The following is a 16,938-nucleotide window of genomic DNA, read 5'->3' on the forward strand; positions in this document are numbered from 1 at the left end:
CAGGCTTCAAAAGGTGGATGATAAGAACCTTCTGTGAGTTAAAAGAACTTGTTCTAACTCAATGCAAAGAAACTAAGAACTTTGAAAAAAGGTTTGATGAAATGTTAACTAGAATACACAATTTAGAGAGGAATATAAGTAAATTAATGGAGCTGAAAAACACAACAGGAGAACTTTGCGAAGTATGCACAAGTTTTAACAGCCGAATTGATCAATTGAATTCTAAATTTAAATCAACTAAATCCCCCAATCCAAAGACACAGACAGGCAAAAAAAGCCAAAACCCATCGGTATGTTGCATCCAGACCCATCTCACATGCAAGGATACACAAAGACTCAAAACAAAGGGATGGAGAAAGATTTACCAACCAAATGGAGAGCAAAAATAAATAAATAAATAAAAAGCAGGAGTTGCGATTTTTGCCTCTGATAAAATAGACTTTAAAGCAACAAAGAGCAGAAGCAAAGAAGGATATTACATAACAATAAAAGGATCAATGCAACAAGAAGAGCTAAATATCCTAAATATATACGCATCCACTACAGGAATACCCAGATACATAAGACTTATAAAGAGACTTAGACTCCCATACAATAATAGAGGGAGACTTCAACATCAATATTAGACAGATCAATGAGACAGAAAATTAACAACAATATCCAGGATTTGAACTCAGATCCGGAACAAGTAAACTTAACCAACATTTATAGAGCTCTCCACTTTAAATACACAAAATATACACTCTTATCAGTACCACATCACACCTATTTACTGGTTTAAATGAAATATTGATTGGCTGCTTGTTCGTTATTTTCTTCCCTCATTTTTTTTTCATGTCTCTATTATTAAGCACAATCATAGAGATACCCATTTTTAGACTGCATTCTAGCCCGGGCAATAAAGCAACACCCCCATTCTCTCTCCCTCTTCCTCTTCCTTCCTCTCCTTCATTCTTTTTTTTTTTTTAATTCTTTTTTTCTTTCTCTCTTTTTTTCTAAGTTTATTTTCATAGATTACAGCAAAAAAAAAAAATAGACTTTTGCTACAGGTCATTAGTTAGGAATTCTCCCTTTTAGTAGCTCAAACATATCATATTTTGAAAATATGTTCATGATCTTTTTAGTGTGATATCCCTTAATGAGATGTGTGCCTTTCCTAGCCAAGGCAGTATTATATTTTTCCCTGTATTGTAGGAACTTAACAATATTCACTAATGATGATAATGTGATAAAATTTAGCCTCAGCTCTAGAATGTTGGCCACATGAAACTTGCAAACTATTTTTAGTACAACAGAAAAGTTATTGGGAGCTATCGGATACGGTTTTATTTTAGTTCGATCATGTTACTTGTCATGTGACCTTGGACAAGCCATTTAACTTTTCAAGCCCCATTTTTTTTTCCGTTGTAAAATCCTGAAACATTACTGAGAATCAAATGAAATAAGGCATCTATAAACAGCCCTTCAATGAGTTCTTACTGTATAGGACTGGTCTGTTCCACATCTGGATCTCTAATGCAAAACAATACATTGGGAAAGTACCAGGCATTGATAAACATAGGACATTTGTTAATTATTTCATATGTAATTTAGAGGCTCCAAATCCATATGGGACAACAGTGTGACTGGTTAAAAAAAAAAAACTATCCCTGCTTTAAAAGTCCATAGACTCATGGGATCTTAGTGATTATAATATACAATCTCTTACTTTACAGATAAGAAAGTACAATAACTATATAGTTAACACATGGCAAAGCAAAACTAAAAGCCACCTTTATATTAAGCCATAAGATTTGTAGCTGTACTGAATATTAACCATTGCCATGTTAGTGACAAGATGGCTCAAAAAGTAGTGTAAGATATACTTTATTTTAGGCTTCTTTTTAAAAATGACCCAGGCCGGGTGCAGTGGTTCACGTCTGTAATCTCAACACTTTGGGAGGCTGAGGCAGGTGGATCACGAGGTCTGGAGATTGAGACCATCCTGGCCAACATGGTGAGACCACATCTCTACTTAAAGTACAAAAATTAGCTTGGCATGGTGCTATGTTCCTGTAACCCCAGCTACTCGGGAGGCTGAGGCAGGAGAATCACTTGAACCAGGGAGTCAGAGTGAGCTGAGATCATGCCATTGCGCTCCAGCCTGGCAACAGAATGAGACTCTGTCTAAAGGGAAAAAAAAAAGACCCATTATATAACTTCTCTTTGCCCCATCTTACAATATCATTCAGGTCCAGAAACGGTCTACTCTGATATGTATAGCTGGCTATTATTTTAGACAGTGGATTACAGGCTCTGTGACTTTTTTTCACAAGAGATGGATTATTTTCTACACACAAATTATATAAATAGAAAGCAATTCCAGGGTCATGATGATACTTTGGGTCTGTTTTTCAGCATGTCTATGAAAAGGCAGTAACCTGTCTTTTTAAGGAAAATGTACCTGGGGGTTGCAGATAGTAATATCCAGTGCTATTAAAGTGAGAATGAAAATGAATTTATTAGAAAAAGAACTCTATACTTACATTAGGATTTCAAACTGACTTAAAGACACATTCCTGCCTATTAAGGAAAATATTTTCTAGTTGATTAAATAATGCATATGGCTTTACCATGGGGTAGAATTTTCAATGGAATGTGACTCAGGAAAAAAAAAAAGGCTTAAAGTGAGTTCTGAAGGGCAGGTAGGATTTAACAGGTAAAAACGGAGGGAAGAGAGTCTATGGAGAGGCAAGAACATGCACAAAGGCCCTGTGGTGTGAAGGAGCAGTCAAGCACTAGAAAGTAAAAGCAGTATGAGGAGGCCAGTGTGGCTAGAGCAGAGTGCTTGGAGCAGCATGGAAACAGGAGAGTCCAAGAGGTGAAAAGGGGTAAGATCACTGTGGTTCAGGTGAGGTGGGCTAACTCCTCTCCTCTACAGACTCCCAGCACATGGCTCTTCCTCTCAATGCTTTTTCTCATGCTCTCCTTTATAGAGTTGATATTTCTGACCTGGGCTGCATGTACTTTACGAAAGCATTGTTTCACTGTATTACAATTATTTATTATTACATAACAATTTCTACTAGTAGACTCTGAGTTTATTGAGGACAAGAAGTGTGAAATATTTATGTTCTTTTTTCTAGTACCATGTCTGACAGATACAAAATATATTTAAATATTTTCCATATGGCTCAATCAATCAGGTTCAGTCTTTCATAAGCAGGCACAGTTATCTGTGCTTACGTCACCCCACAGAAATGGTCTGATTCTGTATGTGCAAAGTTATTCAAATCACTGGGTAAAAGGAATAGTCTGTATAAAGCCTAATTCAGTTGCAAGGAATGAAAATTTATTAAAATCTGCATTCCAGGAGCTCAGGGATCTGGTCTGTCTGGTTTGACATTCAGTGCCTGGAGCAACACACATACAAAGTAGAAACCACAAACCAGTTTGCAGAGTGGATAACTATGAAGAAAGTTAGGAGACAAGAATGCCTTAATTCTGAACTGGGTTTTGCTAATGATCTCTTATGAGGCTGAGTAAATAACTCCTCAGATTGTATATCCTTATTTTCCACCATCAGTGAAAATTAATCTAAGTAAATAACTTAGTGTAGTCATACTATCCCCATCAGTTAAAATTAATCCAAGTAAATAATTTAGATTGTGTAGCCTTATTTTCCCCATCAGAGAAGTATTATAGAATTCAGTTCAAGCCCACAAGGAGATCTAAAGCTGAGTGGGTGAAGCCTGCTAAGTTACATGTAATGGGTGCTCTTTCCATCTAACAATTGGTCCCGCAAAAAGACTCTTCAGACGTTAGCCCTGGCTGGGGGCAGTAGCTCATGCCTGTAATTCCAGCACTTTGGGTGGCCGAAGTGGGAGGATCATGAGGTCAGGAGTTCGAGACCAGTCTGGCTAACAGGGTGAAACCCCATCTCTACTAAAAACACAAAAAAATTAGCCAGATACGGTGGTGTGCACCTATAATCCTAGCTAGTCAGAGGCTGAGGCAGGAGAAGCATATGAACCCAGGAGGCACAGGTTGCAGTCAGACAAGATCGCACATTGCACTCCAGTCTGGGAGACAGTGTGAGACTCTGCCTCAAAAACAAAAAACAAAAAAAAAAAAAAAGAAAGAAAGAAAAGAAAAGAAAAAGAAATTAGCCAAGTCTATTTTAAAGGGAAAGTCCATCTCAACATAGATTAAAATGCAGCAAAAAAGAAACCCAGAGACAGATTATGCTTAACATATTTTGTGGGTTAGTAGTTATATGGCATAGTAAGTTGGACTGGGGATAAGAAAAAGACAAGTATGTAAATATAATCTAAAAACTATTTTGAAAAACGATTAACTTTTTTGTTGTTGTAAAAAGAAATACCTTTGAATGTTAATGGTGCATACATGCGTATATATTTATGCTAATATTATACCAACAGAAAGGCTGAGTGAAAATATAAAGTTGTCAAGTACTGGGAAAACATTACACAAAGCTATTGCTGAAACCCTTAATTTTAAAGGGAGTAAAGTATAGTCACTTCAAATTAATACTGTAAGCTCTTTCATTAGAATATTAGTTTTTTGAGTGCGGATACTATATCTTAATCTGTTATATTCCCAGTACTTAGCATAGCTCTAAAATAGAGAAGAATCTCAATACATATTTGAGAAATGAAAAAATAAATAGAAAAGCCCCATAATGAAGTACCTTCCTTCTCCCACTCTTCAGGCTAAATATCACAAATAAAATCTTCCCTTGACTTTGAAAGTTGAAGATCCTTCCTAGAAATATGAGATATCAAAATTACTTTTGCCAAATTGTACGTAGCTCTTGGGCCCTTTGACATTGGGAAGAGAATGCTGTTGACTTGCCTAATGTGTTGTGGCATTTAGTGATGGTTCTATTCAAGCTTTTAAGGATGAAAAAGTAATTGAGTGAGCTAAGAGAATGGGGAACGTAAGGAGAACTATCCATTCAGTGAAAAACCAGCCCAAATGCTCAACAAGCAACAGTGGATAAAGAAAATGTGGTATATACACAATATGGAATACCGCCACTTAAGAACTAATGAGCGCTCTCCCACCTGGCAACATGGTTATCCATGTAACCAAACACCACATGTTCCCCCAAACTATTGAAATAAAAAAATAAGTAAATTTGTAAGAAACTGACAAGAAAATAAAATAATCTTTTAGGCATAAAGTCAATTTTACTGACATTTATGCACTTAGATCCACTGTACAAAATAAAGATAAAAAATACAGATATGCTTAATAAACACAATATTTAAAAAATAAAAAGACTGTTAAGAACCAGAAACTAACTTGACCATTCGGTTCACACAGGATTGTTATACAATCAGGACTTGCTCTAAACTTGTCTTGTTCTTTCCAAAGAAAATCTGATGGAGGTTGATGCTTTGCTTCAGATGCTGCTGCCCATACCTGTAAGAAAATTGTTAATGACAAATACCGCTGGAGTCTAATACAATTTTGTAAATGTCATAGGGTTACTCTGACATAATCTTTTTGAACAGATTAAGTTTTTAAATATAATGACTTGATCACATACAATGTTTAAGCTATGTAACACCAAACAGCTACTCTATAGTGCTTAAAGGAAAAAATGAGAAAGAGAGGAACCCCTCCTGCATCAGCTGATTATCTGTTCTCTAAGCAAATAATCTCTTTGCTTGTCTTTTCAAGTCTATGTTTACTTGGTTTCAGAAAATAAGGAATTTCATTTTAATAGTTAAATTATAAAAACAAAATATTGTACACAAAATTGAAGACAGCTGTGGAAATTTTACTATGGGTATTAATTTACATCCAGAAGATGGACAGTGTGGTGTAATTAATCAACAACAACAAAATCACATCTTATGTTCAGATCCAAATCAAGTGATAATGAGACAGTGCTGAGCCACAGGCCGACAGTGTCAATAAGTTTGTCGTGTACAATTCTAATGTACAGTATTTATACTCTTATACTCACGGTTACTGTGGAATTGGCCTGCATTATGATATTTGGAAGGAATTGGTACAAAGAAATTGTTTGTCCATTCACATTTTGCTGGAGAATATGATCTCCAATGGCCATTTCTTTGTCAAGGGAAGAGTTAATGAGCTTTATGAACAAACCCTTGACATTCACTTCAGCTATTTTAACATCTCCAAGAGAACTACAAAACAAAACACAAAGATTATAAGGGGCGTTCAGATAGGAGTGTCTTTGACTCACTTTAAGAAGTGAATAACAAAGTGCTTGAAAGTCATTCTTAAACTGTATATACTATTGGGCAAGTTCTACATAGAAATAGTACATTTTGTAACCTCAGACAAATGGCTTGAGTTTTTAGTTCTATTTCTTTATCTGTGCAATAAAATAATCTATTTCATATAAAATAAAGAAAACCTACAAAGTACTTTAGGTGTCAAGATATAAAAGCTACAGGAAGGTGTGAATTAAAATAATTTAAATTTCCTACTGTTCAAGATAAAATAATTGAAACATGAAACTCTCAAAAGTAGATTAAGAGACAAATCATTTACTTCAGTTCTGATAAAGTGACTGAAGATAAATAGCAACTATGTAATTAAAAGATTTTTGAAAGGTAAAAACGTTATAGAAACATAAAATGGCATTTTTCACCTTTTAACTTGTGTTGAGAGCATACTGTGTATGATCCAGGGATCAAGCTAATCATTTATGTATCATTATATATCCGCACTTTTCAGACTGTGAGTCACAACTTATTAGCAGGTCAAAAATTACTTTGGTAGGTGAGGACCCTCAACTTAAAAATAAAATATATCTGTACTAACAATATTATTTATATGCCAGGCACTGAAAAACACTATATATCTAATATCTCTATATGTATATCTATGTCTATGTTTGCATTATCTATCTACCTCTCTATGTAATTCTCCACAATTTCTTTTCTGCGGTTTCAAAGTCCAAAAAGCTCCAAAAAAACCCCAAAATGTCTGGTCCAAAACTGAGGTGAAGCTATTTATAGTCTTTGTTCATAGTTTATGTGAATATTTATATATTTTTCTGTGAAAAGTTTGATGTTTCATTTTTGATACTTCTGTAATCCCTGACAGAGTGTTATATGTGTTCTAAAATTTCCTTTCCCGAAATTCTGAATTTGGACATACATAAGTTCCCATGTATTTTGGTGAAGGCATTGCGGACTCACAGTAACTCTTATAATTCTCACAATAACATACATATTTCTTGTTAAAATACTTCTACATATTTCTTATTGAGGATCACATTTAAAAATGTGAGGAACGCTGTATTATCTCCTTTAATTCTTAAAACAACTCAGGTAGTATTTTTAGTCCCATTTTATAGAGAAACTGAGGTTTAGAGAAATTAATTCCCATGTCCAAGATCACTCCATAAATATTAATCCTTGTCCTTCTGCCTCACTCAACTAGTAATATCTCAAATAGATTTGACCTAAACATTCAGACTGTTTAAATTCTGTATACACCGTGGTGGTTGAGCACTGCTAGCAAATGCACGCACATGCGCGTGCACACACACACACACACACAGAGATTGCTGCTACCAAAAACTCTAGTGGTCTCCAACCACACCTGTGCCTTTGCTGATTGACAGCAAGTTGTCATCTTCATAAGCCAAGTCAGCAACTTCCGCCATCCTTCAACAATGTTCAAATCCCTGTCCCGTATCTCTATTCTCTTACTTGGAAAATTATCTCACTAAGAAAACATGGCCATCAGAGAGAAGTACATGTCCCCACTTCCCACTTAGAAACAGGCTCACCTATAGCTGAGCCCACCTTTCCTCTGTAGCCCACCCCGTTTCCATGGAAGAGGCCCCTTCTCCCATCTGCAGTGAAGCCCTCTGGTCACCACCCCCTCCTGATGCTTAGCAACTCAGTCCTCTCATTGTCCTTCCTTTCTCCTTTAACACCAGCTTCTCCCTCTGGACTACCTATTTCCCACAAATAGGTACATATCTTTGAGGGGCTATCACCCTAAAAAAAGAAAAAAGAAAACAGTCCTTCAACTTACAATTCCTACTGCCATCACAACCTAGCTTTTGGAGAAGGTTATGTCACTAATTAAAATCACCTCTTATTTACTTCTCAACCCACAACCACCTACTTCTACTAGAGACCCACATAACCAGTGTGCTTTACAATCGAGAAACTGAGTGGCAACCATTAGTTTATATCTTCATGTCTCCTCAGTATTGGCCTCTGCCAGGTGTGTCCTCTTTTTGGCGACTCTTCCCTTTGTTTCTTGAAGTCCACTATTTTGCCTCTATCAGTCTTATTCCTTTTCAGCCCCCTTTTCAGATTTTACCCAGCTCCATCTCCCAGATGTTGATTGCTGGGATTCTGTTCTTAGCTCTCTTTTATTTCCCCCATTTATCCTTATAGGTGATGTTATCCATGGACAGTGTTTACCAGCCATTAATATACCAATGACTGCTAAAACTTAATGTCCTGCCTAGACCTTCCTACTGAGCTTCAGACCCACAGAAACAACTGACTATAAGATCCCAAAAGGTACTTCTGAATTCATCACTTTGGTCTGTTGCAAATTTACTCTCCCAAGCAGGAAACTTTTCCAGTGAGCTGCATCATTTACCCTGTTGGCTAATCCTGAAACTTCCATTACTGTCCCAGTTTCTTACCCTTCATTCCTTATCCCTGATCAAGTTCTGCTGATTCTTTCTCTTTAGTGGCATCTATTTACATCTTGTCTCCATCCCTATGGCTACTGCCTTTATCACACTCTCATAGTCTCTGTGAGACACTGATTGGGCATCCTAACTATTGTCTTCAGCTACCCGCTTCTGAACATTCTCCAATTTGCTTCCAGAACAATCTTTGTACAATCCAAACCTGACATTTTTGCTTCCCTCCTGGAAATCTTTCACTATCTTACCATTTCCTTCTATAGAAAACACAAACATCACAGCATTCAAAGCCCTACATAATCTGTCAGCTTCTTTAACCCCTTTTTCCTTACTTCCTACCTTATGCTTAAACTGCAATCATAAAGAATTCCTTGCAAAAGTATAACTCGTGCTGCTGCAGGCTTCACTCACCATGTGCACACATACTATTTCCTCTTCTTGGTCCCCATATCCTTATAAACACTTCAAATTTTCAGCCTTATTTTTTTTTCTATCACAGGTACATAATGGAATCTCATTGTATTTTGTTTTTTTCCTGATTATGTTGGGGAAAGCAGCAAAGGAGAAAGGACTTACAGAGTGCCTACGTAAATTGGTTATTATCAACACATCAACTGGGAACAACAAACTGCAGCAAACTGAGGGAGGCCACTAGGGAGGCAAACGTCTCCATGCCTCATGTTCCGGTGCAGGGTGACCTAGGCTCTGTTACCATAAGCACTGTGCTCAAGAATGTAAAACCCCTTCATAGCACTAAGATGTAACCAGATTTGTAGGCTCCTTGTAAGGTCCCAGTTCCACCAGCTGCACGTAGATAATAGGCTAAAGATAACCACATGTTCTTGTTTTGTGAAACTCTCAAACTCCCACTGTAAGCAATCTTTAGAATGACACATCTGTTCTGGCTGGCTGATTCACCCTACCATCACATCACCTTCTCCCTATCTTCACTCCACCACCTGCCCTATAGATGAAAGTGATTGTAACCAATAAATACTGTGGAAGATCAGAGCTCGGGGCCTTTGCACTCTCCTTCACACACTGGCTTTCTGGTCCCACTACATGTATTCTTAATCTGTCTTTTTCTCATTTCTTTGTCACCACTGAACTCGGGGTACCCACGGGTGGGATGTGGGACTGGTTGCCTACATTCTGGCACCTAACATGTGGGGCTCCCTACAGATTATAGGGCAGTTACACAAGCTGCTTATTGGCTACGCAGTTTTCCTTTTTGATAAATTGCCCGTTCATATCATTTCACTCACTTTTCTGAATATGCATTTTTGTAATTGATTTGTGGTATTCATAGCACAGTATTTAATTATATGCACAGTATTTAATTATTTTCTGCAAGAAGAGACTTCTAAAAAACTTCATCTATAATGTGTCTTATGGTACAGTTGATACTTCTAAAATTTTTACTATGATAAAATTTATCACTTTTTCTTTATAGTTTCTGCTTTTTGTGTCCTAGATATGAACACTTTCCCTGCTCTAATGTCATATTTTCTTTTAAATATTTCAAGAATTTGCTTTGGACAGCTTTATTTGTATGTATATATGTGTGTGAGAGTATATTTCATATAAGGAACTAATTTTCCTACTTATGTTTATTAGATTGTCTGTCATATCCCTGCTGATTGGTAATGTCACCTTTGTCCAATAGCAAGTTTCTGAATATTGTAAGGCTTTCTAAGCTGTTCCGTTGATCTAGCTGTTCCTCCTATGTCTATGCCAGATGGTTTTAATTTATATTGTTTTAGATGAAGTCTTAGTTTTGGTTGGACAAATCCCATCTCATTTTCTTTTCCAATATTGTGTGAACTGTTTTTAGACTTTAACCCTTTGTGGCAAGCAAAATAACTTGATCAAAGATGTCCATTTCTAATCTCTGGATCCTGTGAAAGTGTTGTCTTAGATGGCAACAAGGACTTTGCAGATATAACTAAAATTATGGATCTTAAGATAGGGAGGTTATCTTAGGTTATTTCAGGTGGAATAAATGTAATCAAATGAACCCTTAAAATTAGAATTTACTCCAGCTGGAGGCAGAAGAGAGCTGCAGCAGAAGGGAAGTTACAGAGAATCCAAGTACAAGAAGGATTTGATGTACTGTTGCTTGTTCTGAGATGTAGCAGCCCTTGTTCAGGGACTTGGGACGGGACCTTTTGAAGCTAAGGGTGACGGCGCTGACAGTAAGGAAGTACTCTCACCACAAGAAACTGAATTTGGCCAACAACCTCGAAGAGCTTGGAAGCAGATTTATTTCAGTGTTCAGATAAGAGCCTGTTTGACATCTTAATTTTGACTTCGTAAAACTGTAAGAAATCAACTGAGACAACCCAGACTTATGACCTAGGGAACTGGGTTACAAGTTAATAAGTGGGTGCTATTCATGTTATTCTTAATTTACTAAGTTGGTGATAATTTGTTATGGCAGCAATAGAAAACTAATACATATTTCTTGTGATTTTAGAGTTAGTTTGTCAGAAATGTTACCCAGTTGGCCTACAATTTCAGTCCCAATGTCCTCAATGGATAGTTAGTTAGTGTGTCTTTATTTTTCTCTTGATAAACCAACTACCAGCCAATATTTTTGTTGTTTCTTTGAAGGCAAATATCCTTTTTCTCTGGTTGACTCAAAGACTTTTTTGTGTTTTCTGTTTAAAAAAAAATTTTTTTTTAAATGTATCTAGGTTTGTCCACTGGTTTGTTTTCTGTCTTTTATCCTACTGAGAATTGGTAGTACTTCTTGAATATTTGGCTTGATGTCTTTCATTAGTCTTGGAAAATTCTCTTCTGAATTTCCATCAGTACTGTTCTACCTCAATCTTTCTTTTACTTCAGTGACTTCAATTAGAAGTAGGTTAAAAAAAATCTTGCCTTATTTATCTCATACTTATTTACAACCTTCTTGCTATCTGTAATTCAGTCTGGATATTTACTTCTGAGAATATTCCAGTTCAGTAATTCTCTCTTCTGCTGTATCAAATGTACTGTTAAACCCACATACTGAAATAATAATTACCATCATTGGATTTTTTTTTCTACTTTTAGAACTTGTTTTTGTTTCTTTTAGTTCCCAGGTTTATGTTAAAATTTTTATCTTGTCATTTAATTACTTGAATATTTCAGTCATTGTTAGTTTGAAATACTGGTCAGGTAACCACAATGTCTGGACCTTCTAGGCCTGTTTCTGGTGTTCACTTTTAATCTTGGTGTTTGGCCAACTCTTATCCTTTGTATACCTTGTTTTTTTCTTGTTTAGTGCCTAGTATTACAGATAAAAAATTGCAGAGATAATTTAAGTTTCTGTACAATATTTTTTCACTTGAGATTTACTTTTGCCTGTGGTAGGCATCTAAGTTAAGAATAAATCTCTTTAAATTAAATCAGAATGTAAAATAATTTGACACTGGACTGGTGTCTTTTGCATATAGCCCTACTCTTGTGTGTAGTTCTAACTGAAAGCTTTGAGTATTTATCAGTGACCCTCCATTTTTTTTAATAGGCCCTAAAATGCCAACTTTTATTCACCCAGTCCTATGAATCTTGAGAAAAACCTTTAACTTCTCAGCCTCTTAGCTGCTGCTTTCAAAAATTGGCAGCTGTCTTGAGGAGAAAAGTGGCTCTAAATGTCAGGCTATCACTCTGGATTTTGTCTGTCAGAAGAGGAATTATGAAAATAAAGGGGTAAACTTCTATGAAATCTCTTGATATACACTATCAAATTTTCTTCAAAATAATGGTCTCACATGCATTTTATATAGAATGCTTTTTATATAGAGGCTCACTTTTGAATCATTTATGTAACAATTTCTTTTACTCTTTTTTTTCTTTTGCGTTATCATTATAGTTCTTACTAAACTGTGGATGTAACATTTTACTTTTTGACATCCCTGGAATTCCTTTATGTTATTCTCATCTTACTAAATTCTCTGTAGGATGCTTTTATTTTTTGACAGAATATCCTATTGTTTTTCAGACTTGATTTTTCTGCCTGGGGATATGAACACTAATTTTATTGTTGTTTTTAAACAGTAAGACCCTGGAATGGCTCAGCTATTTTTTTTGTTTTGTTTTCTATATAATTGAATATTTAGAGTTGCTTTTCAAAAATCTTTCATTATACAAGCAAAGTGCTTAGTCATTAATCTTCAAGTTTTATTTTATGCATATAGATACAATAAATGTTCTTGTCTGAAAGAATAAACAACATTGTTCATATCAGAGCACTTTGTCTTCTTTTTGATATAAGACCAATGCATAGAAATTCACAGAGGCAGGCTGTTAATCTGCTATCACACAGCCTTTGGTAGTTATCTTTTTCTCTTCCCTGCCAGTCTTTCCATTTATCTCTAATATGAAAGTGACTTGAGACGTCTACTTATAATTTGCGATTGGCTGAGAGTGGAGAGTGGTAGGCAATCACTGTCAGTAGCCTTTGCAAGGTCTTTATTTGTAAAGAGATTGAGGAGACACATGGCTATGTCACTTTTTAAACAAAATTACTTTCCATTATTGAAGCACTGATATATCTATTTGTCGGGCTCTCCTTGATAGCTCCATGTTATTTGTCTGCTTTTAGGTTTCTGTTATTCTGCAGTTTGCTAAAATCATCTTTGAAGTATAATTTCTTCAAACCTGTACCTACTTAACACTTCTTATATAGATGTTTGTAGTTGGGGGCATGTGGGCTTATGAGGGGGTACAGCATTTAAGAGTCCTTAAGTTTTTAAAGGACAAACTTACAAATACTTAGGGAACTTAATTCTGTTCATTGTTACTATAAGAGCCCTCACACATAAAAGTTTTGATGGTAGATCCTTAATGTAAAGGGGATATAAATTTGTACATCACTACTACAAGGTTCTAAATCATCCAAGGGAAGAATAAATGTGGATTAGTCTGAATAAGAATCCTTTGTGAAATGAGTATATTTGCAGGCTCAAAATTGTTTTAAACCAGAACTATTCATGTGGTTATCATGATCTTGGTGAGGCCAATCTGAATCCAGAGTTTACCATCATTCTGACTCTAGACTTGTAGAATGCAGAATTTCTTGGGGATTGAGATGGAGGATGAATGAGAAGTCAGCCTTCTTACTATAGTTTGATCACATCTGAGACATCCAGAACTACACTTGACGCCAAGGTAAGGTCTTGGATATAGGGATAGGGAGCATGTGTAACTAGTGAAAATCCTAATGTCTTTACTTTGTTTCCTGTTTGCCTACAACTCCTTTTTTTTTTTTTTTCTGCTGCTGGCAGTTATTAAACAGATCCCTAGAGACAGAGGGTGGCAGTAGGAAAGAAACAACAGCTTTGATTGAAAACAACCAAATTCATTGTTAGCTTCTGTTTCTAGCCAAGATGAAGTTACAGGAAATGCCTTTAGCCTTCAATATGAAACAACTAAAAATCTGGAAAAATATGTGAAACAATATTTTTGAAGATATTTGATACTAGTCAACAAAGAATAGTGATTCTTGAGAGACAGAAGAGAAATGTACTGAGACTTAAAATTTCTCCAGATTATTTCTAGAGAAAATTTCCCGGCTGCATCATGGAGGTTGCATCTCTCCGACTTGAGGAGATGGAGCTGAGAACCTGGGGAAACCAAGGTGGCTGGTGGTCACAAGCAGAGTGTCAAATAGGAGAAGCTACAAAAAGAGAGAGCTCTGGCAATTTTCAGATGGTCCCCTTTGAGTATTTAGCAGATTGATCAGCACATGTATTTGAGTAAATGCTACAAGACTGTAGAGAAAGACTATTTTGAAAGAATTAGAAGGAACAGTACTTGAAGCTCTCACAGGGTAAGGAAGTTCCCACCAGCCAGACTGAAAAACCTCGTAATTAACGAGGCATTGCATAGAGTACTAAGGGGACTTTTGACCCAGTAGTGGAGAATAATTAATAACAAAGTGAAGACATTGCCTTCTTTCCACTTCTAAAACCTAGTCCTCAAAGCTAGTCCTCAAAGCCTCATACTATTTCCAAGTAACTTAAGTGGGTCCCAGAACAAAACTCAATATTCATAGAAATACAAAAATATTCTAGCCCCCAAATAAGGTAAAATCCACAATTTCTGGCATATATTAAAAGTTACCAGGCATGCAAATACATTGACAAATACAGCCATAACAAGGAGAAAAATCAGTGAATCAAAACTGATGCAGAACTGACACAGATGTTAGAAATAGTAGAAAAGGAAAAAATCCTTATAATTGTATTTGTATGTGCAAAATGCTAGAGAGAAGATTGAACACGATATGTAGAGACAGGACTGAGATTTAAAAATACAATGAATGGGATTAACATAATAGTAGTCATTGTAGGTGAAAAGATCAGTGAACATGAAGACATAATAAGAGATACTATCCAGAAAGAAACAATCAGAGGAAGAAAGTACATTAAAAAAAATAAAAAATAACAGAGCTTTAGTAAACTATGGTACAACTTCAAGTGACCTAATATATGTGAAATTGAAGCCCTTTAAAAGGAGAGAGGATGCAGGGACAAAAAACGTTTGAAGAAATAATGGTCAAAAATTTTCCAAATTTTTAAAATTTAAAATTGTTAAATATGCAAATTAAAAAAGTGTAACAACCCCAAGCACAATAAATTTGAAGAAAGTTATGCCAGGCACATCATAATTAAATCTCCCAAAAACGATGATAATGAGAAACATCTTAGAAGCAGAATAAGGAGAAAAAATGAGACATATTTGTACAGAGGAACAAATATAAGAATGACAGAAAATGTATTAGAAACAATGTAGGCAAATGGTAGTAGAGCAAGATCTTGAAAATATTGGAGAAATGAGAAAAACCGGGACAAAGTGAAAACAAATAACAAGATGGTAGACTTAACCTAATTATATAAATGATAACCTTAAATGTAAATAGTTTAAATGCCCCAATGAAAAGACAGAAATTTTCAGATTGTCTAAAACAGCAAGTCTCAACTATAAGTGCCACCTACAAAATAGGCATTCGAAATATAAAGACACAAATAGTTCAAAAGTTAAAGTATGGAAAAAGATATACCATGCTAACATCAGTAAAAAGAAAGCTGCTGTGGCTATATTAATTTCAGACAAAATAGATTTCAGATCAAAGAATATTGCCAGAATAAAGAGTGATTTTATAGTGATACATCTCATAGCAAAGCTTTAGAATACATAAAACAAAAATGATTGAATTACAATGGAGAAATTAACAAATCTACAACTTTAGTAGATATAAATACCCCTCTCTCAATAATTGATACAAGTAGACAAAAAATCAGCAAAAAGACAGTAGACAACCAACATGACATGGTTTACATGAAATGCTCTACTAAACAACAGCAGAATATGTATTCTTTTCAAGTGTACCTAGACCATTTATCCGAATAATTAATAGGCTGGCTATAAAACAAGTCTCAGTAAATATAAAAGGATTCATGTCCCATAAAATATTTTATTTGACCACAATGGAATTTAATTAGAAATCAATAACAAGAAGATATCTGGAAAATCACTGGAACTGAAAAATATGTAAAACACTTTGAAACTGAATAACACTTTTCAATTATCCAAGGATCAATAAGAAAATAAAAATTAGAAAGTATTTTGAACTGAATAAAAATAAAAATACAATATATTAACATTTTGTGGGATGCCACTAAGCTGTACTTAGAGAAACATTTATAACACTAAATACCTGTAGTAGCAGAAAAGAAGAAGGTATCAAATCAATGACCTCAAATTTCACCTTAAGAAATTAGAGGAGGTTGTCCTCTAAAAAGCAAATAAAGCCAAAAGTATACAGAAGAGAGGGAACATAGACCAAAATGAAAATCAATCAGATAAAAAACAAAAAATAGGGGAAACCAATATAATCAAACATATGTTCTTTGAGGAGCTCAATAAAACTAAATCTCTAGTGATACTGATCAGGAAAAAGAGAAGATATAGATGACTACATGAGAAATGAGAAACATGATACCAATAAAGATTCAATGGCTATTAAAAGGATAATAAGGGAATATTATAAATGACATTATGCCAAAAAATTTGACAACTTAGATAAAATGGACAAATTTCTTGAAAGACACAAACTACCCGAGCTTATTCAAGAGGAACTAATTAGGATAGCCTAATATCTATTTTAAAACAATCTAGTTTTAAAACTTTACCACAAAGAAATTCCAGGTCCAGATGGCTTCACTATTAAGTTCTATAAGACATTTACAAAAAAGAAAAAAAAATTACTTCTACACAATCTC

General features: G+C 35.2%; 1 protein-coding gene across 6 annotated transcripts in view; it reads right to left on the reverse strand.

Annotated features, from left to right (window-relative positions):
* LMNTD1 (lamin tail domain containing 1) overlaps nucleotides 1–16,938 on the reverse strand; it is a 472,319-nt gene that overhangs the window by 61,957 nt on the left and 393,424 nt on the right. For all 6 annotated transcript variants that reach the window (XM_074402937.1, XM_074402936.1, XM_074402935.1 and 3 more), the window contains 2 exons: nucleotides 5,978–6,164; nucleotides 5,308–5,427 (listed from right to left, as the gene is read on the reverse strand). In XM_074402937.1, coding sequence (XP_074259038.1) covers nucleotides 5,308–5,427; nucleotides 5,978–6,164 — 307 coding nt within the window. The remainder of the gene's footprint in view (nucleotides 1–5,307; nucleotides 5,428–5,977; nucleotides 6,165–16,938) is intronic.

The sequence above is a fragment of the Saimiri boliviensis genome, chromosome 7 (assembly GCF_048565385.1).
Source record: "Saimiri boliviensis isolate mSaiBol1 chromosome 7, mSaiBol1.pri, whole genome shotgun sequence".
NCBI classification, from domain to species: domain Eukaryota; kingdom Metazoa; phylum Chordata; class Mammalia; order Primates; family Cebidae; genus Saimiri; species Saimiri boliviensis.